Source organism: Scatophagus argus, chromosome 3 (assembly GCF_020382885.2).
Source record: "Scatophagus argus isolate fScaArg1 chromosome 3, fScaArg1.pri, whole genome shotgun sequence".
NCBI lineage: Eukaryota > Metazoa > Chordata > Actinopteri > Scatophagidae > Scatophagus > Scatophagus argus.
In genome coordinates, this window is record NC_058495.1 from 7,145,894 (window position 1) to 7,169,664 (window position 23,771).

The 23,771-nt window shown below is 39.4% G+C and overlaps 1 protein-coding gene across 5 annotated transcripts in view; it reads right to left on the reverse strand.

The window, feature by feature from the left end:
- Positions 1-534: 534 nt before the first annotated feature.
- The window catches only part of asic1b (acid-sensing (proton-gated) ion channel 1b), a 143,341-nt gene continuing 120,104 nt past the window's right edge, over positions 535-23,771 (reverse strand). For 3 of the 5 annotated variants that reach the window (XM_046383155.1, XM_046383153.1, XM_046383154.1), the window contains 9 exons: positions 21,402-21,552; positions 17,029-17,156; positions 10,647-10,797; positions 9,581-9,637; positions 8,879-9,032; positions 5,031-5,122; positions 4,610-4,689; positions 3,844-3,945; positions 535-3,087 (listed from right to left, as the gene is read on the reverse strand). In XM_046383155.1, coding sequence (XP_046239111.1) covers positions 2,992-3,087; positions 3,844-3,945; positions 4,610-4,689; positions 5,031-5,122; positions 8,879-9,032; positions 9,581-9,637; positions 10,647-10,797; positions 17,029-17,156; positions 21,402-21,552 — 1,011 coding nt within the window. In that variant the 3' untranslated portion in view covers positions 535-2,991. Of the gene's footprint in view, positions 3,088-3,843; positions 3,946-4,609; positions 4,690-5,030; positions 5,123-7,982; positions 8,161-8,201; positions 8,638-8,878; positions 9,033-9,580; positions 9,638-10,646; positions 10,798-17,028; positions 17,157-21,401; positions 21,553-23,771 lie in introns of those variants that run through there. The other 2 variants (XM_046383158.1, XM_046383156.1) reach the window with 2 other exon arrangements.

Here is a 23,771-nt window from a genome sequence, read left to right on the forward strand (position 1 = left end):
GCCCCCTTTAAACCACATCCAGCTGCCTGTGGTGATAAGCTGAGGGTGTTAGTTAGAGCAATTTAAGAAGGCCAGCTTGGGATAGAGTCAATTACAGAAGCATCTCTCTCTTATTTTGTCCACATATTGGCTGTGTGTCAACCAACAAGGTGAAAGCAAGGAGGGGACAGTCATCCCTGATCTTTTTATCGGGGAGCTGAATGAGGGCACATAATGATTTAACCTCATCCAGGGAAGAAAGACGGGGCTGCCATGACTTTTGGATCTGCTCACAACATGTGAACAGAAAAAAAAAAGACCACAAGACTGCAGGAAATCCGTAATCCTGAATTTTTGGAACGATGGACAGGATGTCTGAACTCCTGTTGTTGCCACCTCCCACACAACCGCCTGCTTTGCCCTGGAGCTTTTTCAGGATGCAGAAATCATCTTGTGCAGGATTTCTGTCACATGAAGGCAGCTGTCCTTTACTGTGACCGTCTCTCGCAGTCCTCTGAGTCGCAGACAAACACACAAATGCAAACAGGAAATGAATAACATCATCTTTTATTTTTTGATTAACTTGTCTTTGTGGCAGGTACAACAGAAAATAATAAAACTGTCAGGGGTGCAGAGTCATGTGTCAGATATTCAAAAAAGGAAAAATCTTCATCAGATGTTGGAGTCGGTTCCCGAGAGCTTTAACACTTTTATATTAATGTGTGGTTACCAGTTGAGGTTTCTCTTCTGAATAATAAAAAAATGAATGCACACTCACATTTGATAAAACAATGTTGATGTTTGGTTTCCCACTAGAAGTATTTTGGTATTCTTGAAAAAAAAATGATAAAGCAAAAGTAAACCTCTCGTCCTAGAATAACCCTTAATCTCTGGTAGCGGCGGACTGATGTGCAGCTGACTGAGCAACAAACATGATTTCAAGGCAGACCATGTTTAAGGGCATATTACTGGGCTCCAATATTCACAGTGTCATGCATCACTGAGCCGCTTTTCTAATATAAGTGAGGCAGTCGGCAGCACCAGATGTACAGTAGAATACAGGAGAAGCGGTCCATAATGTTCTGCTGCCGGCTGACTGACAGTCTTGATAAAACTTGTATTGGCTGTGCAGGATATTTCTCCATCCATCCTACTGTCACACAGCAGCTGAAACCGTAATTACATTTCAAGAGTGTGAAGCTCCAAAACACCAATGTTGTGGCTTGCAGCTGTTAAACTGCAGCACAAATGAATTGTTGAAGTTGATAAGTAATATCTATTTTAATACCAGACTCTTGCCCCCAAACCCTGCGCTTGATTTAAGTTGTAAACACAAGATAAAATATTGATTACAGGAAATAGGGATAGCAAAACGCCTTAGATGAAGTGTAGAATGCATATCAGATTTTCTGAGAGCTACTTGTGATAAAAATGAATATTTGCACAGTATCTGGAGTTGAAAAATACACTGCATTGCGTCTGTTTACCTATTCAACCAAACAGACAAACAAAGGCATCAAAGAGGAAGTTCACTGATAAGAATAAAACCTCAGAAGAATAACAATTTCCAAATTTATATGTACATTTTATTTATGCTTTGATAACTAAATAGACCACCCTATTACCTCGAAGATGGAGACAGGATTATCAGGCAATATCAAGTTGGTTTTATACGAAAGAAAAAACAACCGAAAAACAGTCGAATAAACACGATATTAATAATATGACAATATATCAAGAGGAATAGTACATTGTCTTTTACATCACCTCTACATACTGGCGGTATTGTGCTTTGATAAGACTTTTGCGACTAGAACACAGATACAGAAAGAATTAACAGCCCCACAAAACTCTGAGGATTTCACCAATCGACTCTCAAAAAATTCACCTCACTTCATCCTGCAGTTGAGAAAAGAGTGAATGAAGCTGACTGAAGACTATTCGAGTCATCAAATAAAAAAAAAAACAAAAAACAAAAAACCATAAAGAATGAAATTATGTGCAGCTCATCCATTTCTGCAATCAACAAACACACACAGCACCTACTTGGGTACTGATGTTGGCATCCATGAACACACGTGAGCCCACACGTACACACACACAGACACACACACACTGCATACCTACACGCATAAACAGAAATAAACATGTCACATGCTTTTCCTGTATACTACTGAGGCAAACCTTCAATTATATGTATGCATATAATTAAAAGCCATACATGTGTGTATGTGTGTGTGTGTAAAATCAAAACTAGAAATGAAATGAAAAACATGCACTGGACAAATACAAGCATGCATTTACACGATGAGACCTGAAATCATCACCAATACATTTCAAATGGTAGAAGATGCACCTCTACCACAAACCCTGGAAAACTTCCCCACACACCCGACTACACTCACCGCAAACAGAGATACATTCTCATATAGACGACACAGAGTCCAACTGCATGATGCACTGCAGCAATTACAGATGTTGCTACATGTACAGTGAGTTAAGCAGTATGAATATTTGTCCCGCTAGCAGGCCGGTGTTGTGTGAAACCATCATGAGTTGCTGTGTTATATAAAGGCATGGGGGCTCTTTTTCTGATCTGCTGTCTATGGTGAGATTACTGTACATTTTCCCTTGTATTTTCTTTTTTTTTTTCTCATCTTTTTTGTCTCTTGAAAGAGAGGTCCATGTTGGCAAGGTTTCTCCGTGAGCATCCTTTTCGGCAGTATTCCAGAGGAAAACGCTGAGATAGAAGAGTTTAGAATGCTGCGTGAATTGTCCTCTGAAAAATTAACAAATAATTTTGTATGCGGATTTCCTCTCCACTTTTCCTTGGGTGAAAGTGCGTTCACCACATTTGTCATATTTCAGTTGTCTGCTTTACTCTGTTTCTATGTAAAAAGTGCCTCTGTTAGACTTTGCATCAGTTCCTCACATTCCCCCTGTTGGACAGTTCTTGTTGTACGGTTGGCTTTGGTTGCATAACACGCACTTTAATGCTTCACCCGGGTCTGCTCAGCAAGTGAAGTCTTCAAAGTTGGCCTGGGCTGGGTGATGAGGTAGCATGTTGCCAGGATATGTTGATGGTGTACGCAGATTCTCGCAAGGAGCCTGAGAGAGAAATGAGGGGAAAGAGAGAAGCAAAGTAGAGAAGAGGATAAAGACAGACGAGAGAAATGATCAGCGGGAGAGGGAGTATCGAGATAGAGGGAAGACGAACTTGCACATTGGGAATCGTCAGACCCAGCGTAAAACAGAAAATAAAATGCACCTGAAAGTCATAAACACGCTCTGAGCATGACATGAGCAACAAGCTGGGCCAGGAGGCAGGAGGAAATAGTTTCATAAGAAATGCTCTGAAGTTAAAAAATGATGAAAATAACGAAGGTGGCTGGAAAGACTAGCAAGTCTGTAGAGCAGATCAGAGGAGGAGCACATCTTTCCCTTTTTCTTTGCCTGGGTGCAGACTTACAATTAAAGTGAACTGGCTTCATTTACACCTGGAGATAAGTGAGCTGTCACACCTTCCAAAGCTCTAATTCCGGCCTGTCCCCGCTGGTCTGGTCCCCCAGCTTTGATTAAATTCGAGCCACTTTCGGCTTTCCTACTTCTCTCTCTCTCTCTCTCTCTCTCTCTCCCTCTCAATTTTCTCTTCCTCTCATTCCAATCACTTTTTTCGTTCCCTTTCGTGTCTCTCAAGTCTATCCCCCCCTAGCTTCCCCCAGCTTTATCTCTTCACTCTCCTGTTTACTCTTCCCCTGCACTGCTCTTTCAGTTCATCTGCGGCGAAGACAAAAAAGAGAGTGTGCCCCCTGTCAAAGCAATGCAGTCTGACACAATGAAAGTACTTAGCAGCAGCCTACTGACATGGCGTTTCACATCATCCAGGCTCAGCACAGCTCCCCGATCATTGTTGTTGCGGCCTTTGTGTTTTTTCTTCATGCATCGGCACAGCTTGTACTTGATCACCTGAAAATAGACGAGGACATCCATTACTGATGTTTTGTGATCGAAACACAACATTCTTTTTTAGTCTTTACACAGTTCAAGCTGTGTAAAGACACTCTGGACTTTGAGGGCTGAAGCATCAGGCAAACTGAAATTCAAATGAGATTGATTTTATGTTTCTCTAAATATATTTTTCCATCCATCCTGGACATGAGCAGGTGCTGCTTTTTGCTCTATCAACACATACACGCTCATACATCTAAAATCAAAGACTGACAGGCACATAAAAAGTCTCTCTGCATTGCTGGTAGAAGTGAAGGCACTGAGGAAGCACGCAACACAGAGTTACTCTAATGAGAATGGACAGAGACATCCTGACTAATTTAAAATATAATACATCGAAAATGTTAATGTATTCAGCGTTGCCGCTGCTGAGGTGTGTGTGTGTGTGTGTTGCACAGAGATGGAATTGCAGGGTTGTGAGGGACAGTGTGTTCGTCACACTTGCTAAAACATGTCCTTGTGTGGATGGTAACATTGTGTGAAAAACCCCATTTTGTGATCAAGTAATTCCATAATACTGGAGCAGTACATATTTGCATAAACAACACATTGTAGTGGGTGTTTTATCTAAGTGAGAGGAGCCCAGTGATGATGGAAAGTAGTTTGAAAACAGATACTTTACCTCATATAGATAGTCAAAGAGTTCAAGAATAGTGAGGATGCTGGCTCCAATGAAGAGACCCATCTGACCTCCAATATCACCTGACAAGATAAATAAGTACAAATTCTACCTTAATACAAAACAGAGTGAGGAGTCATGTCTGCACATTCACATGAAACAGAGATCATCTTTGAAACATACTTTGTTCTCTTTATTAAGACCTGAAAGGTGAGACAAGTAATAGTAAATGTAGACAACTGCAAAAATGTAGTTGAAAAGGCATGACAGATTAAGGAGACAGTTTTGTGTCTTCGGGGACCACAGTACCTATTATAAAAATGCGAGCACTCGCGCTCCTGTCACATTGGATAAGAAGTATCTGTCATGTTGCATTCTGCATATTATCTAATCCCAAAAAAACACTTGACAGCCATTTCCTTACCCAGAAGGCCTGCCAATTCATAGGCTTTCTTTTGTTCAATGGTTTCATAGTTCAGCGCTTCAAAGTAGATATCCAGAACCAGAATGTTATCACTGTAAACAGAGAGAGAAGCACACAGTCTTAAGTTACATATTCAAATTTCTCAGTTTGTAGTTTATAAACTTGTATTTTTATCAGAGTCTCATCAGGCGGAGAAGACGACTGGTGAGCCTGTCGTTTCCTGCAGATAACACAGCAGTAGCTCTGGTCATTGAAGAAAACAAGGGAAAGGATGACAGCTGTTTAATTTCAATGTCTAAAACTCTTGACTTAAGCAGAAAGAAAAAGAATGGAGACTAGTTTGAAGGCCCAAGGCAAGGCAGACTATTATTTTGATTCCTGAATATCCTCTCTTTGGGACTTCACACCCCACTGGAGCTGAGATCAAAACGGCAATTTGACTTTGTAGTTTTCTTGCACTCAGTGCACTGTTGTATTACTTAAACTGAAGTAATGACAAGTGCTGATTTGTCAATCTTTAAAGGCACTCTGATAAAGCTGAGGGCTGGGTAGAAGAAACTAAATGCAAATTGCATCCGATAATGTAGAGATGGAGATGTACTAATGCATAATGAACCTACAACATCTGCTGCAGCTCCTGCAGTTTGACTGTACTAGCTCTATTAAAAGCACACAAAACATCCCTTGTAAACACCATAAAGTATAATCATCATGCACTTAATTCCTCACCTAGTGAGCTTGTCTTGGTTAGTAGTTCCAAACCTTTTCTATCAGGCATACAACCACAGCCATGTCAGATGAGCTGAAGCACCCCTTCACAGACCATTCACAGTGGGATTCCTCTTTACATTTAGCTAACATTTTGAACTGTTTATCCATGTTTGTCCATCAATATTTACCAGAATGCTGTTTGTTGACTTCAGCTGTTTGTTGATTTCAGTACAATCTCTCCCAAGAAACTGATTGAAACATTAACATGCTGGGATTGAGTACTACACTCTGCAATTGGACATTGGACTTCCTCACTAACAGACAGCTCAGATTGGCAGTCACACCTCCTCCACACTAATACTGAGAACGGGCCCCTCCTCTTCAGACTGTACACCCATGACTAAAATCCCTGAAATGAAAAGAATTGTACTGTGAAGTAGGCAGATGACACCACCATCATAATGGGAGGAAAGCAACAATCGTCCATAGGGGTGCAGAGAGAACTGCTCAAAGTCAATAAAACCAAGGAGCTGATTGTTATAGACATCACACATCCCCACCCTGTTAAAGAAAACTAAAGAAAGTACTGTACCTCTTCAGGAAACTTAAGAAGGCTTGTTAACTTTAATCGAGTAGCAACAGAAAGCATCCTGACTGATAACACAAACTGATACGGTTTGCTCACATCCCAGGAAAGGAGCTGCAGCAGGTGATTAAAATCTCCCAGAACATCATGGTAGCCATCAACACAGCATCTGTGATATCGATGTTGTGCCTTTGTAAAGCCCAAAGGATACTAAAAGACTAAAACGCCCACCCCAGTCACAGCCTGCTCTCGCTGCTGCCGTCTGGCAAAAGATACAGAAGTATCCACTGACTACAGGGTAACTACCTTGCACAGGCTGCGGGATGTCTGAACTCACCCTCTGCACTCTTTTGATTTTGTGTGCAGCACAGAGAGCTATGACTGGAGTTTTGTTATACAGTCTACTGTTGCACAACGACAATTAAATTGACTGTTGAGTCACTTTTAACTGAACAATTTATTTATTTTATTTAACCATCTATTTCAAAGATTCATCATGTACAGTACATTAAGCTAACCGTTTAGACTTCTCTGCTTATTTGTTTTCTAGTTTTCATGCACACAACAACACTTAGCGTTCAGTTGTTACAGATAACAGCCACAGCTATGTGGATATATTTTTTAAATCAAATTCCAGTTCTTTTTTTTTTTTAATCAGTTGAACATCTCAACTTCTTTTCATGCTCCCCCTGGCAGCTGCAGAAGTAGTTATTCCCCAGGGTAATAGTACCCTTGGTTGGGAAACACTGATCTAGTGGGTTTTTTAATCTTGTTATTACTGACATTCCTAGGTGTTTTCTCCTGATTTGTAAGCCCACCTGTGTGAGGTCTCAGCCTGCAGCTTGAATTATGTTTCCTTGCTGTCAGCTGAGGAAGCTGTCTCTCTCGCTCTGGCTCTGTTTCTGTCTTTCTCTGGTTTCCAGCAGAAAGACAGACCACTGTCACAGACTTTAGTTTCACACCAGCAAACACTGTGAAGCCCAGATACCAGACCACTCTCAGCTAATGTTGATCAGACTACTAGGAAATATGGCCAGCTAAAAATGAACAGGATGGGCTCACATATACCCACAGGGAATTAAAAAGAAAACATTTCTGAAGGGAAAGGTCTTTACAGCATTATCTTAATTATCATAATTATCTTGTCCTTAACAATTCCGCGGGTATGATAGATAAAAGATTCCACTACTATTACACCATTCTATTCCTTTCCTTGAACTACATTTGATCCTTTCAGTAGTTTTGGCAAGAAAACACTTAATACTGACTAATTAATCAAGTTACTCTCTGTCTGGAAGGTCTTTATTCTATATCAAGTGCAGGTGAACCTGTTACAGCAGTTATTGTGCAGTCTTGTATCAACAGATTTCTAATGCAGCTTTTGATGATGTTTATTGTGGGTATAAGTGGTTTGATCCATTTAAAACAATGATAAACACCAGGTTTAAGTGCCTTATAAGGCAGTACAGTGTAACATGATGCCATAAAATAATGCAGACACAACATGTGTGAAATATCTGTTCCCTCAGGGCTGGAAAACATGCTTTTGCCAGTTACAGGTTTTTAAATGAGAGAGGAGGAGGAGCAGATGTGCTTTTAAGAATATTTTACAAGGCACAAATAATTATTTAAAGCAGAGTCTTTTTAAAAAAAAAAAAAAAAAAAAAAACATGTCTTGAGGGGCTCTTTAATCACAACTCCTGAAATGCACTTAAATAAAACTTCGATGACATCGACAAGTATAATTTTCAGCTGCTTTATATGCAGTAGTTTAGCAGCCTGCAGTACACTGAACAGCACCAAGGGTGATAATGCGTAAAACCAGGGTGTGATCTGTCAAAAAATCAGAGGGGATGAGGGGTTTGAAGTGTTTTTATTCATGGAGATAAATCACAAATCACAGTGGGCCTGTATAGACTATGAGTCTGTTAGGTTTTTTTCTTGCTGTTGTTAAAGTAACATTCATTAAACAGCTAATGATCAACTTTGATAAAGCAATTACGGAACTTGAATCCCTACATTTGCAGGAAGAATTTAATTAAAAAAAAGTTATTCATCAAGTAGAGCGATATTACAAACATATCACAGAGATAAGCCCTTTTCAGATGGTTACTGACTCTCTGTATTCGTTTTCTCAGAAAATCAAAACTTATAAGAGAGCCTGAGTCTGTGACTTTGGACTTGGGAATACATGAAGAATGTCTGATGTGTGCTGGCTGTCCTCATCCTGCCTGTCTGTGATGGCTGTCTGGGAAAACTACCCAGCCTTGGTCAAACTCTTTGGAGCCTTGACCGAAGACAAATCCAGATCTGCCATGCAGAATGACACACTAGCTTATCTTGGAGATGGTACTATTAAAAACTCAGTTCAGTATTTTTATTTTAGGTATTTTATGTGGTCTTTTGATGAAATAGAGTTAATGACTATGAGAGGGACATAAAATTAGTCTCCACTGGGGATGAAGATAATTCAGCAGAAGTAAAGATATATATCCCTCCATGCTCATCCATGTTCATCTTTGAAAAAATGAGAAATGAAAATCTGACTTACGCTATGTACTGCTCTGTTTTGTTGAATTTCTTTGCAAGGTACTTGGCTGAAGCTTTGCTGGGTATCTTGACAAAGGACATCTCTTTACCGTAGCGTGTCAAGTTGCATGGCGTCTCGCACACACAGTAGTCATTGTCTCTCTCGACAAGAAAGTCTGAGAAAGAAAGTAGATGAGAAAAGAGAGAGAGAGAGAGAGAGAGAATGAAGACATAGAGATTGAAAGAAAGAAGACATGGGGACAGAAAGATGCATTGTCAACTAAGAATGACAAACAAAATGCCAGCAGAGTGAAAGGCGTTGAAGAAAACTTGTGAAAAGAAGCTGGAGAAGCCACCCCCAGAGACCCTTATAAGAAATACAAAAGATAGAGGATATAAGACAGAGTCAGAGAGACAGCAGCAGCCAGAGGCCGACACGTGAGTCTGTCATGAAAGAGTGAGAGATTGCAAGTCAATATGAAAACAAGCAACAGACATGAAAGGCCTGAAAGGTATCAGTTGATGGAGAGACAGGAAAGTGTGAAAAGGAGAGCCTCAGTGCCAGGCCTGAGGCTTGCTTGCTATTTGAGAATGGCTACCATTGGGTGGAAGGAACAATATTATCTGTTATCAGCATGGATCAGGGGCCCTGAACAGTGTGATATACACACTGAACAGTGTATACACACACACACACACACAGCATGCTGGGTTATCTCCTTACCCAAGGCAGGATCTGCACACTCCTTGTACTGCTCCGGGGTGCAGTATGGGGCGTCTCCTAAGGACAGGCAGAGGAAACACACTATTCTTAGTCTGAAGAAAAAAAAAGGAAGAGGGTTTCAAAGAAGCACAAAGGATGACGAGATCTGGACTTATAATTAATTTTGTCTTAGACAGTCATTACCGTCCTTATCATGATTGGATATTCATTGCAAATTTGATCTCATCTTGTAATTGATTTTGTTAAGTTTTGGACTTTCGCTGTCTCTCTTCACCACTTTCAATCTCTGTCACCCCTCCCTCCCCCACCCTCTCCATCTTTCTCTCCCCGACAGTTGAGACACCCCTCTCTCTCTCTCAGGATGACACATGAAAAAAGATGTCCAAGATGTAGAGGAAATTATTTCCCAGCTGCAATTATTCACTGCATTTTTGTTTCATTTTGGTTCACACTTTTTAAAAAAATCACTCAAACGACAGGGAGATAAGAGAGATGAATTGCAGCACAGCACAATCCACAGGACAAAGGATTTTAACTGGGGAGCTCTCTATAGACTCATGTTAATCAACTCCACAATCAGTATAAGATAGCAGCTAATCCTGATTATCACACAGGCAGATTGACAGGCTCTTAATATGCAAACACAGAGCTGAAAGTGACCGCAATTGAAGACAGAGACATTAACAAAATATTGGACAGGTGAGTGTGGGTTAAAGGAGGCCAAATCTAAATGTTTCCTCTGCGTCAACCTCCTTTTCAATTTGCCATCTGAGGTGCCACACAGTGATTAAATGTAGGAGGTAGACAGCAAATGCCAGCTGTAATCACTGCACAAACACAAAGTGAAAATAGTTGAGTTTTCCGATTCACTGGAGTGTGAAAGTATCTGATTTTCTGCAGTCGTTGGAAAAAGGCAGTTTGTTCCTTCAGGACTGTATTTGTCACCACAATTCCAAATCAAAGCACTTCCACCCACAACAACAGACACTGTAACATCTACATCTCCATACGTAATGTAGATATACAGTATTTATATTCAGCGATGGGCTGCAGTTCTTATTCCTACCAGGCATGTGGACCATCCTACAGTTGCAGTTCTCCACCAGGTATCGTGTCTCACAGTCGATCCGGCAGGCTGTGATGCTGTAAGTGCTGAAGAAGTCTGAGTCCATCGGCGTGGCCTTGCAGTCCCCCCACGGTGGAGGCAAGTAAGTCAGCTGGGAGAGAGAGGAGCGACAGTGCAGAACCACTTTAGCTATAAAGCATTCTGTCTGCTGAACATCCTCTCCTGTGCCCTGTTAATGCAGTCATTTGACCTTGTGCTTTCTGTCAGTATGGTGATAAACTTGTTACTCTGTCTATATGAGAAGCCATTGCACACTTATTGAATGTGGCACTGAAAATGAATTTAGTTCTTACTCCATGGTGAATACATGTGTATAGGGGTGCTTATTGTGGGAGCTTCTCTCCTACGCATCTCCTATTCCTATCCTCCCTCTGTGCTCCCATTGTACTGCCCACTCTTGCAGCAACTGAATAGTATCAGCTGCGTGGTACAGCTGTGATGTGGTAACTTACACTCTAACAGCTTTGCTGCAGAACAAAGTGTGGTGCCTTGTTCCTTTTGTTTTGATCCACAAATGTACATTTCCATCACTCTTCTGCAACCAGTGGTATAAAATACCTACTTAATGTAGATACACATCTAATAATATTATTAATATTAATATCATTACATTAAATATATTATATTACGCTTAATAATATTTTTCATATATTTCTTACTCTTTATTGCGCACTAACCTTTTCACACAGCATCAGCAGTATGCCACCTTGCATTTCGCCGCACATGTTTCATGAGAATGTGAATAGGCCGACAACTAATGAATATTTTCATAGTCGAATAATTAGTTTTCATTTCAGAAAAGTCATGAAAAACCACAACTTACAAAGGCCCAATCTGATATATTCAGATTGCTTGTTTTGTAAAAGCAACTGCCCAAATCCAGAGGTCAACTGGAAACCAGTGTATGTTCTCTTCTGAGAAGCTGATACCAGACCAGAATTTTTGGCATTGTTGCTTGGCTAATTCAGCTCTAGAAGGTCAACATTAAAACACATGGTGACATGAAATAAAGCATATAGATGTGCATTTCAACCCCATAAAAAGCAGACAATCAATAAACCCTCAATAAAAATTAATAGGCCAGAAATCCTAAACATTAATACCAAGAAAGAAAAATAAGCATGTAGCAATATGTATCAAGATGAGATAATCATGAGCATATTGCTTGAATATTGGAGAGTTCACAACTCTAGGCACCATTAGTCTCTGACCTCCACCAGCAGGGCCCCAATGACTCCATGCCTGTCCTCCAGTTTTTTGACAATCCTGCATCCCACTGATCACACACACTGACAGGTGTATTCAGGAACCAAGGAAGGGCAGCATCGAGTGTGAAGTAGTTTGGAGGAGTGGTTAATTTCTATTGTTAATGTTTTGCTCGCTACCTTCAATGAATAATGTCAGCTTATCCTTTGTAACACTCTGAAAACCAGCTGTAACTTGGGTAGTGTGTAATGTAATGTGTGCCGTTAGAAAAAGAAGAATAACAATAATGATAGTGTTGACAGGCCAAGCAAGGAAAAAACAGAAAAAAACAAAAACAACAACAAGACAATTACTGACGAAAGAATTAATAAAACAATTGGGATACAATTCATACAGTGGGACAGATGTGAATATATATATATATAAGTTCCAGTTAATCTTGTTTATGCTTGGCGTTGTGCCATACTGTTTATGTAGAAAGTAAAGTGAAATGACTCCAGTAGAGTGCATTTTTACAATTTGCATATCACAAAAAAATTGTGCTGTTTTTTGACATTTGAACTGCCTTTAAAAAAGAGGGTAAAAAATTGATGCGTCAAATGAAGTGGCGAACTATAAAACAGCATCTGTGTGTTTAAATCTCATCAGTTCAAGCAGTGCGCCACCCAATGCTCACACAGCAATAAATTAAAGGCTGCTATTATGATTTAGTGACCTGCTTTTACAATTTGTCCTGGAGTGCAAGAGGCAGCCACGTGTTTCTCCTACTTATTTTGGTTACTAACAACCCAAGGCAATGTTCAACACTCATATACAGTATTCACACACATTCACGTACAGTGCAGCACACAGAAGAAAACTAGATAGCTCGGAGTAACATCTAATCTGGAGAATAACATGATTCCTTTGCTTATTTTCCCATCAAGGAGGCTTAACAACGTCAAACAGAGCATAAAAAGCAATAGAGCTAGAGTAAAATATCAATCAACGATAGGTGCCTGTGCATTTATTAACCTCATCGTGGGCTAAACCTATTGGTGGAGCAAATGGATAATGACTCTCTTATGCTCAGAGTTTGGCTATTTCAATTTGCCTGCATTTTCCAAAGCTGGACTAAGCCATCTTCAACCATCTCAAGGCACCATTACTTCCCACTGGTTAAACTTCTGCAAAGGCTTAATTCTGCAAGTGTAGACAAGACTAAATCTCTCTAAATCCAAAGTGATTTCAGGACATGTTAGTGGTACTGTTAGCTCTTTAACAGCCATGAAAAGGAACTGAAATCATGTTAAGACTGTGGACTCAATTTTCTGTTCATCAAATGAGAGAGAGCGAGAGCAAACAAAAAGCGTATAGAAGAGGAAAGGCGAGAGTCAGCAAGACTCATTGGATGGCAAAAGAGGAGGATGGAGACAAGCTGAGAGAAGAAATATTTTGAGGTTTTTGCTATTCATGTTAAACAGGGAGAAAGTGCAGTTTTTCTTTTTGTGGCGTCATGTTGAGTGCCAGTTTGGCCGGCTGTTAAGACCCTTACAGTTATACTCTACAGGAGTGCTGAAGTGGGGAGTTGAATGACTGTGAGCAAACTGCATTAGATTAATGAAGAGTGAGCTCACCAGCCAATGAAATAAATAAATAAACAGAGAAAGAGAAAGAGAAAGAGAGAGAGAGAGAGAGAGAGAGAGAGAGAGAGAGAGAGAGAGAGAGAGAGCCAGACAGGGGATTCATATTGAAAAGAGAGGAACTGTATTAGAGGAATTGTAATGACTGTTAGAGAGGAAAAATGTAAGGGAACTAGTGAGAAATAGAGAAAAACAAAGAGGGACAGTTTCCTGCAGACGCGACAGTGGCAGCATGCAAAATCCTGCTGCAGCCCACTGACACTGGAGCACACTCAGTATGGTGGACGTGGAAGGACTGAGATCACTTCCAAATCCATCCCTTTCTCTCCTCCATTCATTATGCATGGTTCTGTAGCATATTAGGGGCCAGAGTGTATGATTTGTCTGGCTGCATGCTCGCCATCACACCCACAGAATTATTCACACTTCAGTGGAATAACTTACAGTTCATCTCACAGTGCAAGACAGACTTTCACATACTGGCTGGGGGGAAGTTTGTGTTTCTATAATGACATTAAGTCCCAGAGTGTGTAGCAATCAGAACTGCATAAGGGCCCAAGATCTCAAGATCAAGGAGGGAACCACAATCATGAACAATCCCCTCAGGGACTGTAGGATTGGTAAATATGAGGCAAATGTCTTTGCACTGAAGGCTCAGCAGTCACTTTCCACTTCAGCCTTTTCAGCTTCCATCACATTAAAGGAACATAAAAAAAGTAACTGTCTTTGCAACTTTCTTGCAATTGATTGGTCTGTGGCAGGCATTTTGCCTTCTTTGTGAAACACGGGATTGATTTCCAGCCAAAATTGTTTTTAACCTCCTTTGTGTGACAGCAGAATAGCATTTGTCCTTCAACACACAGCACAGTGCAATGCTTACTACGAGAAGCACCTCATTTCAACTCCTTTGAGTCCAACAAAAGCCTTGAGCATGGCCAGTGACAAATATGTGACTCTCTTGTGTGGTTCAGTAACTGGTACATACAGAGCGTGACCTGATAACCTGACTATCGACTGCATAATGAAAATATGGTTTTGAAGCTCTGAGTCTTGCATTACAGCCATTGCAATCTTGGTTTTTGGAACCAGAAGTAACCATATTTGGATGAGTAACCATATTTTGGATGGAGTAGAAAAAGATATGTATTACTACACCTGAATGAGAACCCAAGGACACACCTTGTTAATGGCTGTCCAATCACAAAGTAGCCAGGCCCTAACATATTCATAATAAAATCTCCAAAAGGCACCAACATGATAATAATATAACAATATAATTAAATTTAAAATAATATAATTTAAATGAGTGGGTTATAAAAAAATCACTCTGGTACAGTTGACATGAACTGGGAAATTAGCTAGAGAGAACAAAATCTTTCTTTTGTAACAGGCTGTAAACATTGTCATTCGATTACATTCAGTTTTAGTATATGCTTTGTGCAGCAAACGCAACGTTTTTGGAATCAGGGTTGTATAACAAATACATTGTCTTTTACATTGTCTTTTTCTTATGGTTTATGATCATGTAAAATCTGAGTAGTCCAGTAACTACAGCTGTCAGAGCAGTGTAATGGAGTAAAAACTAGAATATATAATAATTATTATAATTTACAATTATAATCATATATAATATTGCTTTAGTTTTATTTAGTAGAGTAGAATAAAATGCAAATGCTCAAACTACAATTTCCTTAGAGTAGTACAGTAATTGAGTCTGCATATACTTTCCAGGGTCATCAATGTTCCTTTCTCCTCAGTAACCAGACTTCATGTGGGCAGTATTTATTGGCCAGTGCTCAGGTCATGGATCACTTGTTACGTTCTAAATGATAAATGGTTTTGGTGTCAGCACTATGTCACTGTTTGTGTACCATAAGTTCACAGTGTGTTTAGTTCACTCCTCTGACCTCTGAGACAAACATGCAGTCAGTGTGTGGACCAGAATTTTAACTCTGTGTAGAGCAGAGAGTTTGGTGAATTCTCAGCGGTTTCGGCATTAGCCACCTTTTCAGATTACAGGAAGTCATTACGCTAAGAATTCCTTTTGTGTAAAAATAACCCTTAACAGAGTTTTAAATACATTCAGAAAGTGTCCTATTTGCATTGACATTGTTAAGCCATGTCATATTCTGATAAGCTTGCAGGCTGAGCAGCTTCTTCGCAGTATTTAAACAGTGAATGTTGGTAGTGGATGTTCCGTTCAGACCTGAGTGACAGGAGGCAGACAAGGGCAGAGCTATCAGAAGAGCCTCAGCAGAAAGATCACTCTGATGGTTGCAGGCCAAGGGGAATGAAAAGTGAAGAGTGAGGATGTCTGAAGCTGAAAGCCCAGAAACACTCCCATTGATCCCAATATACATCATTGATGATATCAGCCAGTGTACGAGTTGCTGTACGTTCACACTAGACAAACTTTTTGTAAGTGCCAACTGCAACTTAGGTGGGCCAAAGCAAGCTATAGTAACAAACAACTTAGCCAGGACAGTGAAACAAAAATACAAGAGGAATATAATATTATCAGTGCTAGCATTGTTGATTTACACACATTCACTGAAGATTTTACAAATAACAGTAGGACTTTTAGAGAGACTAGCAATCATTGAATGCTACTTACGTAATACACTACCAGTTAAAAGACAATACTCAAATTATCCACTTGGTGATGTCACAGTCTGCCGGTGCACCAAGATCTGACTCAAAGCCATTAGAAAGATTGGTCAAATAATACATAATGCAGTTTCCTGTCGTAGCTGTGCCGGTGACAAACAACTTTATGTGTGCGCAAAAGCTGGGACCACCAGCTATCTGATGTGCTCAGTGAAGAAAAAAATGAAATAATCCTGGTTGGGTCATTAATCACATTAGAATTTAAAAATATATTTGATAACTTGGCTCCGTTCTCTGATCCTTGTAATAAAAATTTAAGAGTTAGATTTAAGAGTCACACCATGCTCCAGCATGCATTTGTTGGTTTTTGCAATTAAATGTGTCTGCACTTAACCTCACATCTTGCAATAGAACTCTTATATAAGTCACCCAATCTAGACTTACAACTAAAGGAGATTTTGTATTTGCTTTCAGCCCTCAAATTGTTACACATCCTTCTCATTGAAATTTGTCTTCTTACCTCATTGGTTGTCCTTAAAATTTTACTCAACACTCAGTTTTTTAAACAGATTTGCAGCGATTCATTTCTGTGCGGTCACTTTTTGTTAAACCTTTTTTTTTTGGATTGTACCAGTCATTTGTGATTGTGTGTGTGTGTGTGCGCTTGTTTGTTTTTATGAGGCGTGATTTTGTTTTGAAAAAAGTATTACAAACAGTGGCTCATTTTATAGTTGCATCCTTTCGACGGTGCAAGATATAACAGATTTACAGACACTATCTCTTTGAAATGTGAAGTTGTATTAGACCAATATTAACCTACAGGTTTACCAAGACAAAATGTAGATTAATTTCCGTTTTTTATTTTGTTCATCTTTCCCAAGACGTACCCGTTGTTCCTGACAGGAGACAAAGGTCTGAAATCCCGGCGCCACTCCAAAGCCCAGCTGGTCTATGAACGGCGGCTCGTCCTGCGTATGGATCTGAACTTTGATCCCTGCTTCAAACGATGTTTCGTCTGTTGACAAAAAGAGTTTAGAACATTAACAACAGGGATGATGATTTGTATGCACACACTGGTCTGCATGATCTACCCAGCAGGAGTTGTTGTAATCAAATGGAGAGTAATATTTGCAGGGAGAAGATATGCTTCTCTGCTTCAGCCGCTGAGTGAAAAATGAGGTGGAACAACCCCCTCCCCCCAACAACAACAACAAAAACAAAAACACATGAAAAATTATACATTTTTCTCCACTTGTAGTCTTCTGGAAAGAAGCATTGCTCATTGATCATTCATTAGTATTATCTGTGGACCTCAGGGATGCCAATCCCCTGTGATTCTTTGGGAGTTTGCAATAGTTTGCTGGACTGAGGAGTTAATGGTTAAAGAAGATTAATTTCCGAAGTAGGGGCAATATGTGCCCCACAGGAGTCTTATTTACTGCAGGGGAACTGAAAATGAATGAGTAAATTAATAAATAAATGATGATGAGGATAAAAAGAAAATCAATACAGCTGACAGCTTTTGTTGCTACAGCACTCTGCTGTATAGATTTTAAATGAAGCAGAACTCCTCTTTGATACTGAGGTCGGAGGAACATCACAATGACATGGTGACTCAAACCTACACTGTGCAAACACGTTTCTGTCACATTTGGAGAGACCTGGTGCTGCTTATCGTGACGATGGCAGGCTGGATTCAAGAGATTTATCCTTTGAGCACTGATTCAGGGATGAAGTAGAATGTCTGTTTGCTGTCGCCTATCCTTCCTGCTCATCACTAGGTATCGTCTTTTAAGTACCAGGCTTTCTCACTGCTTTCAATTAAAGAGCTTGGGGATGAGGCTGGAATTCAGCAAGAGAGCTCTGACAAAGAGCGACAGGCTTTAACTGTTACACATTGCTCTTCTGAGAATGGATACAAAAGCCTTTTCTGCTGCTGCCAAGGCAAACGCCTGAGGCTTGGAGCAGCACATGCACTCCTGCTTACAAAAGCACGTCATCTTTAAGTCATGGCCATCTGTCGTCCAATTGGAACGATGATGTTTGGGTTAAATCTTGTAATGAAATGAAAACTTAATCACTGACACTATACAAGGATGTTCGACTGCCTCAGAGCGATGTGCTTTGTTGTGAAACAATATAATTTATGCAACAACTACACAGAATATTTCTAATATTGTTACCTGCACACGTTCTGTAGCTATGGTTTTAGGCTTCAGCTAATCAGTCATCTCATTTCATATTTTTTAAAACTACACCTTCACAGCTGTCCACTCATATTTTCTTTAATTTCTCTTTTTAACATCATCATCATGCTGAGTTCTCAGTATTATTTGACCAGGACAGGGCCTTAGAGGTTCCCAATGTTGCTTCATGGGCGGTTTGATGCACCCAGCAGTGTTGTTTCTGTAAGGAGTTTGCCTGTTCTCAGTGTATCTATCTCTTTGCTCCTTTTTCCTCCCACAATCCAAACACATGCAGGTCAGGTGAAGTAAAAATTAAAACCAATTAAATTATCTGTAGGTGTGAAACTGAGTGTCTAGTGAATGTCTGACACTTTCACAGACTGGCAACCTTATCTGCTGGGCATACTCACAGTTTTGTACTTAAAGAATGTGCACACTAATTTCTATGCATACATTTATTTCTTCTACATGTAGAAACACTTCTGAGCAGGCTTATCAACAAATCTTTTGTGATACACAGGTGTAATTCTAAATAACAGACACACAAAACCATACTCTACCAACCATGTGATAATGGATGGCTAGTAAACAAACATTTACATTTTTATTAATAAAACAAGATAGTCACTTCTTTCAAAGTGAAATTGTGCCTTTACTGCCTCCGACTGGTTTCTCTCATACTGCATCACTGAGTACCTGTGTGATGTTTTGGTACCCTTCATTTTAATTGTTTTAAGATGGGTATATTTTCATTTAAAAAGCAAATTAAAGGCAAATCTGTAATCAATGAATTACACTGAGGTGCTACCACGTCTTTTTGTGCATTGTGTACATCTTTATTTTATCAGCACATAAAGATTGCCATTGCCAAAACCTCCGAAAATCCTTAGTGATTTTCTGGACCACAAGGGATGATCTCCACAGACTGAATGGGATGTGGAAGACTTTGGGATTTCAGGGTACTTGTTTTATCAAGAATCAGTGCACCTTTATACACGAGAGGCTGATGAGATTTTGCACATAGCCACTGTGCAACACATTTGCTTTTTGTTTTTCTGGTTTCACAAAATCTGTAAAGTGCAAGGAAATAAAGGTGTGCACACATGACAAAGGGATGGATCAGTGCCTGGTGACCTGTGGTGTAGAAACAGACAGCAAAGTCTGACTTTTCTGCCTCATGAACGGAATAAGTTGCACATCAGTGGTGAAGATATTACTTTGTCTGCAGACAGAACACAGTGGGTGCAAAAGGACTGCTCTAATGCATGGGCACCTGTTTGCCACATCATTGAGGTAAAACGCAGACATTAGCTCGAGAAGATGCTTCAGCAAAGAGCAAAGAAAAGGTGTGTTTATTGATGATTATTCTGTGTGTGTGTGTGTGTGTGTGTGTTTGTGCGTCCTCCTGACCAAAAGGTTGTGTTATTACAGGAGGTAAAAGTTGATGAGGGACATAAAAAAAAGTAATTTTGTTTTGTTGTAGAGGTTGAAATAAGCAGCATAGTGTTGGCCATAGGATGTGATGGGTTTCTCGAGTTTTTGCTGTTTAATTCCCAACAACAGGGCTCTGAGTATGTATTTTTTAAGTGGAACAGCTTGTATTCATGACCAGTATTTGACTGAAAAGCAGCCCAACAGAACATTTTTCACCAACACCATGAAATAATTGATGCTTTTGAGAATAGTATTCTGTGTCATAATAACAGAGAATATATAACTTTTATGACATAAACTATCATGGTACTGAATGTTCTCTTTATTAAAAACACACACAGAATGATGGGTCATAAATTATAACCAACATTCACATGTGACTGTAAAGTCATATTAAAATAAAATATTTCATTTTTTAATACTCAAAGTTTTGATGGAAACAGCCTGTGCACAAAATTTCCCAGTGTGACACATTAATTTCACAGAGTTCAACTGACACAAATAATGTGTCACATTAAAACCCTTGTTAAAAAAAAAAAATTAACAAACAACATTGAGTTTTTCGACCAAAAGCAATTGAAAACTGCAAATCAAATAAAGTTCAATACACAAAGTGACTGACAATAATAGAAAAAAAAAATGCAACAATACTAAAATAATTTGATTTGTGAATAAAGTATGTGACTGAGTCTTGCGCCACCACATCCCTCCTGTAAAATTCTTGAATCATTTAATAATGTTACATAAAGATCATTATATATTAATATTAGTAAATCATTTAAAGTTTAAGTAGATGCAGCTTCATATTTAACTACTGGAGCCACATCACAGCTTTGTGCCACATGTTTAATGGTGAGCATGAGCACAGTGTTTCTGTGACTACACTGAACTATCTTCGTTACATTAATTTCTAAGTACATATCAAATATTGATGCAAACATGCAGTAACATATGCAGCTGCATTCAATTCAGAGTTTCAGGTCTCCTGGAGAGTCACGGAAGAGACTACGTTGATGAGGGGTCAAGCCTGAATGAAAGAGCCTGGAACCTCCATTGATTTTTTATCTGGTAAATGGTTCTGCTCTTGTTTGATTGATGTGGATTGGAACACCAACTGACAAATGATACAATTATATTACAATGAAATCAAATTTTCCTGATCAGTATCCATCTGTCTTTATACAGATTAGCCAGTCACAGTCCTTGGACACAGCAGGTGCATTCAAAACGATCAAAGGGTGCATTTTACAGGATCATCATTCACAATGAATGGAAGTGTAGAGAACCGTTAAGAGAATTTCATATTTCAGGCGCATAACTGAGCACAAATTCGCCACAAATAAAATTCATTTGAACCTTAAGTATGGGCATGTCCACTCCACTAAATTAATTTAAGGTTTCACAATTAGATTAAAAGTGCTTGCAATGAGTGTAATGTAGCCTAGTCAGGCCTATATCTCAGGGGTAGGTTTCATAGAGCACCTACACTGAAAATAACCAGCTCCTTTGGTGTTTCGTTGATTAAAAAATCTCTTTTTATCTCAAGCCATCACTTAAAGCTAAACATAAACACACAGTCATGTGGTTTCAGCTGAGGTCTGCAGAACTGGGAATCAGATGTTTCTTCCAAGTAAGCTTACCAGTCTCTCCCCATACAGGCAAATATTCGTCCTGCTGGATATCCAACATCAGCTCCAGGCCATTGCCCATCCCACCTTTCATGGTCACCAGGAGCGGTCGTCCATCTTGGCCAGAATTAAAGGTGTAGCACTTTCCATAGCGCGTGAATATCTGAAATACACAAGGAGACAAACACTGTGATTTTAGTGAAACATGAACACACCAAAATAACAGGAAAGAGTCTGGTTAAATCTAAGCTCTGACCTTAAAGTAAAATCAATTTGCAGCTATGTGTGTTAAGCTGTTGTCAAATGGAGACAGAGGTAGTACCAAGAGGGAGATCGTTTCGAAAGAAGCTGAAAAGCACCTGCGCTAACCTGTCCTTGTTAGGCTGAGGTGCCAAAGACCTCAGAGGTCGAGATGCTGTTGACAAAATGAGGCCTCACCCTCTCAGTGCTGCATGATACAGTATGTGCTTGAGTGAATATGACAAGACTTTTATTTCAGAGTGGGACATCTAGTGTCTGAGAAATCACACACACAATGATGACTGCTGGCATCAAAGTAAATTTAATCTAAATCTAAGTAAAAATTCTTTTCAACCTCCAGATACAGACTGTTAATTTTACAGAGCGAGTAAAATAATTTAAAAATTAGCTGATTAGTCAGTGAGTCAGCTGACAGAAAATTAAACAGCAACTATTTTGAGAATAATTTTTAGGCCATAGTACCAAGCATCCACTGCTTCTGGTTTCTTTGTCATACATGACAGTAAACTGAATATTTGTGGGTTTTGGATTGTCGGTCAGATAAAACAGCCATTTTGAAGACATCAATTGGGCTCTGGGAAATTAAAATGGGAATTACTTTACTATATTGTGACATCTTTATGGACTAAATGATGATTAACGATATTGATATTTTATAATTGATAATTTATTATGAAAATAAAGTTTTGTTGGATACCTAATCTTCATCAGATCTATGGCTGTTTTTCTTTACTGTCTATTGTTTACATCTGCAAATCAATTTCAATAAAATTCAAAACCAACGAACAATCCCTTTGAAGAAGCTGACACAAGTGAATTTTCAGCATTTTTGCATTGCCACACATGATGTAATTTTTGCTGCCAGGATTCTCTCAATAGAAGTCAGACTCAGGCAGAAATGTTTATGGACGAGGTAATGTTCGATTCGTGTTCCTTCATTTGTCACTCTCTGACTCTCTCCTGGTGGTCATAGCAACAGGCTAATTAGGAATTTCACTGGAACTGAATGTTGTTGGAAGCATTTGGGATAATGTAAGCACACAACTCAAAGGTGTAATTGCTTTTGGTCATGTTAATAGAGAAAGGTTAAACACTACGTTTTTAAAAGTGACTAACATAAAATAGCCTCTGAGCAGAATCTTTTCCCTCCCAACTAGATTCAAAGCAACTTAAAAAAAGAGTGGAAGATCAAGTGAGCTCAGTGTGTTGCGATTTCACTTTTGCCTATTTTATGACACAAATCTGCAAACACAACTTGGAATTCCATGAACATGGTATAGTCTCGTCAAACCCTAACCGTACCTTCCCACAGATTACATGTCTGGAGCGTGCTCTGTCTTATTAGTTGATCTGGTGGAAACTGTACAGTAGCATCTGCTGGACAGCTGCTATAGAGTGCAGCATGGATCTGTGACCTATTGGCAAAGACATGATTGCCAGTGAACTAATGGATGTGTAATAGAATCACAGACATTAGGAAATGGAAAGCCATGGAAAGGGTCCAAAATAAAATGTTCCTCTACTTTGTTGTCAACCTGCATGATTGCAAGCCATGTATCAAAGCATCCTTGCTTGCAATTAACTTATTATTAACCTTCAACATTTTGGCATTCACATGAGGAAATGAGAGAGGGAAGTGGAGGAGGCGTTCGTAGAGAAGAAATGACAAAAGGAGCAGAAAAGCAATAACTGAAATAAGTCTCCTCCCTTTTATCCTCCATCCTTTGTCTAAATTCCACACTCACAACACAACATACAGTGGAGATAAGGCTTCACTGTAAGATAACGGTATAAATAACTACATCACAACACAGATATGATACAAGAGCAATTTCATTTTTTGCTGAGGATGCTGAAAAATGTTGAAGCTGTATTTCTTTTGAATGTATTGTGAGGACCTTGGGAACACATAGGGAGGTGTTTATTACATGGGCAACTTATGAGTCAGATATTAGCACTTTATGACAAATTACTCAAATGTCACAAACACCAGATGCACAGAGCTGAACAAATATCACAGCCATGACTCACAAAGGAATAAATTATCTATAGAGTTAGCTTATAATGTGAATTCTGCTCAGTGAATTAAGTGAGAAGGAATGGAATGTGGAGCACAATGCA